Raw genomic sequence first — 3,212 nt, 5'->3', positions numbered from 1 at the left:
TTTTACATTTGATTTTATTTTAATTTTATATAATTTTAATTTTGTTTTTTTAATCAATTAATTTTAATTTTATTTTAGTTTAGTCAAGTCAGCTTTGGATCGCCCTTTGGATTGCCGTTCTGTGTTTATAATCATAGTACCTCTTACACTCATTACTCAGAGCCTTGCCCAGCAATATCCCACATATAAATACGCCTCAATATGGTTCCTGTGTTTTCCAAAAAATACAACAATCACATTACTGTATTATATATATATATATATATATATATATATATATATATATATATATATATACTAATTTACAATTATTAATAATTTTATAATTTAAATTATCAGTTTTAAATATTTTATTTTTAATTATAAATATATTATATTATAAGAAATAATTCTATTTAGCTATTATTTTATTTTAATGAGTATTTAATATTTTTATTTTAATAATTTTAAAATCTAATAGTTATAAAAGAAATAATAGAAAAAATAATAGGTATATAGTAAATTCCGTTACTAGTTTTTTATTATACTTAGCTATTATTTTATTCTAATAAATTATAATAATATTATTTTTTATTCATATTTAATATTATGATAAATTTTTATATAAGTATTTTTTAGAATCCTTTTATAAAAATACGGAAAAGTGGGAGAAAATTCTCTTTTTATGATCAAAATTTTCTTTTTTATTTTTATGATCTTTTGCAAAAAGAATCTTTAAAATAATTTTTTTAAAATTTTGTTTATATGCTTTTTTTAGAGATGCACTCTAATATTCTTTTAATATCTTTTTAGTATATTTTTATTATCGTTAAATAAATTTTTAATTTTATTTTAATTATTATTTTATATATTTTAAACTGCATTTGGTATATTATAGTATATTTTTTAAAACACACATCTTTATCTCATTAAAATATACTAGTTGCTATAAGAAAATATGTAATATTATTAAATTTAAAAATATTAATATATAAAGATATTAAATAAAAATAAGAAATCTATTTTATTTGACCGATTTCATAATAGTATAAATTAAAATAATATCATTTTGGTATCTTATAGGCATATTTTTAATATCGTTTTTCGAATGAAATTCTAAAATAAAAAATTTAAAATAATAAAAGTTAAAATAAATAAATTTTTGGTATCTTTTAGGTATAATTTTAGTATCTTTTTTCTGATAAAATTCTGAAATATAAAAAAGATATAAAATAAATGTTGAAGTCACAATAATACAAAATAAAAATAATATCATTCGGATATCTTTTAAGTATTTTTTAGTATTTTTTCTGATAAAATTCTGAAAAAATAAAAAAGATATAAAATGAGAACTAAAATTGTAATAATATAAATTGAAAATAATATTTTTGGGTAAACTTTTAGTATTTTTTGATGACAAAATTTTAGAAAAAAAACCGTATAAATAAAATGTTTAAAAAAGATTATAAGAATAATTAAAAAATAAAAATTGGATGGTGAAATTTCTTCATTTCTTTTTATTGAAATTTGTATAATATGGTTTTACAAAATGTTATTAAGTGAAATCTCGTGAAAAATTGGACATATTTTGTATATATTATAGGTTATAGATGCGGTATCGGAACATCTCTTAGTCAATAATTACAGTCCACTAAGGAAATATTGACTTAAATGGCATGACCATACTCTTTTAGGGAAATATTGGCTTTTTATTTCTGTATTTAGATAATTTAACTTATATGGCATGATTAGTAATTCTTCCACCAGTTATTATGCTTCCATTAGAGTACAGATTTTACTTTATTATGCGTACCTCAATTTACTATATAAACACCACACAAGCAATCTTAGGGACAACCAGAGGTAGCAAGCAAGTAACCTTGATTATTACAGATATTCAGAAAGAAAAAACAGAGAGGGGAAGAAAATGGAGAGAAAGGCTTTGTCATTTCTTTTGATGTGTGTGGTGATTGGAATGTCTGTTGGGCAGTCCAATGCTTTCTGGCATGGTTTCAAGGATTGCATGAAGAATTGTTTGATTCAATGTGCTATTCCTCCATGGACGCCTTCTTGCCCTGCTATGTGCATGGGTAAGTGCATCATCCACCCATTTGCAAAAGGCACTGAAAGCTCCCATCAGTTCTGCACTTCTGGCTGTGCTACCTCCAAGTGCTACAAGCTCATCTCTAAAGAGAATGACCGTAAGTACATATCTTTCTCCTTTTCAGAAAAAAAGAACGATAGATGTAACAGTTAGAGCTTGTTGACATATTTTTCTCCCTTGCTTGTGTTTTGCAGGTTTGGATGAAGTGGAAAGCTGCGTTAACGGCTGTTCACAAACATGCGTTATCAATTACAGGCCTGCAAACTGATAGAAAAGAGCTTTTAACAGATTGATTCGGTTGAAAATGGTGTCCTTAGAGTTGAAGATTCCTGAATAAGATGTCCCCGTGGAAGTACAGATAAATAATGAGTGTACCTCAGCTATAAACACAGTTGTATACGATTAATAGAGTGTTATTCCTCTAATAATTAATGATCATCCATTCCTTTGATCTTCTATAACTGCCATTTTTAATTTATACTGCATGGAATTACTTGTTTATGCATGAGTATCTGCCTTTTTTATTTGGCTATGTTTAGGAAATCTGCAAATATGGCTAATCTGAAGCTACTTAAACTAGCCAAACTCACATAAATAGGTTAAAATTCAAGTATGAAAATTGTTTATGGAGGACCCTTTGGCCAGATTTACTCGTAGATGAATTAAAAAATCTAAATTTGTGGCATTTAGATATACTTTTCACAGAACTGATGCAAATCAAGACACATACATGTATGTTCTGCAATAATCAGCAATCTTTTTTTTTTTTCTTTTCCTTTCTTTTGTCTTAGCCATTAGGCTAGATCCAATTCACCCAATTAATTCATACAGGTGAGAAAAATAAATAGATTGGATACATATTTTAAACACAGAACATGGATACACATTAACCAAAGAATATCGTCATATGTAAGTTCTGCTGATTACTCCATACTCAGAAAGCCTTCTCTTTAAACCTACCTGATTGATCTCGCAGTAGAGCATCCCTAACCATCACAATCCAAAATCGAATAATACTTTAAAAATATGTGCATGTCAGCATTATAAATTCTGTCTAACAATTTCATGTGAAAAACTCCAAAAATATCCAAATATTTAGGCTTGATAGCCATTATCAAAAAGACATTAT

At 25.6% G+C, this 3,212-nt stretch overlaps 1 protein-coding gene across 1 annotated transcript; it reads left to right on the top strand.

The window, feature by feature from the left end:
- Positions 1–1,847: 1,847 nt before the first annotated feature.
- Positions 1,848–2,544, top strand: LOC8277215 (thionin-like protein 2). The gene is made up of 2 exons (XM_002528135.2): positions 1,848–2,180; positions 2,278–2,544. Exons 1-2 carry the CDS (start codon positions 1,907–1,909, stop codon positions 2,349–2,351), a joined length of 348 nt encoding a protein of 115 aa, XP_002528181.2. The 5' UTR covers positions 1,848–1,906; the 3' UTR covers positions 2,352–2,544.
- The last annotated feature ends 668 nt before the right edge of the window (positions 2,545–3,212 follow it).

The sequence above is a fragment of the Ricinus communis genome, chromosome 8 (genome assembly GCF_019578655.1).
Source record: "Ricinus communis isolate WT05 ecotype wild-type chromosome 8, ASM1957865v1, whole genome shotgun sequence".
NCBI lineage: Eukaryota > Viridiplantae > Streptophyta > Magnoliopsida > Malpighiales > Euphorbiaceae > Ricinus > Ricinus communis.
The sequence above is the reverse complement of the archived record's forward strand: the minus strand, read 5'-3'. Positions and strand labels throughout refer to the sequence as shown.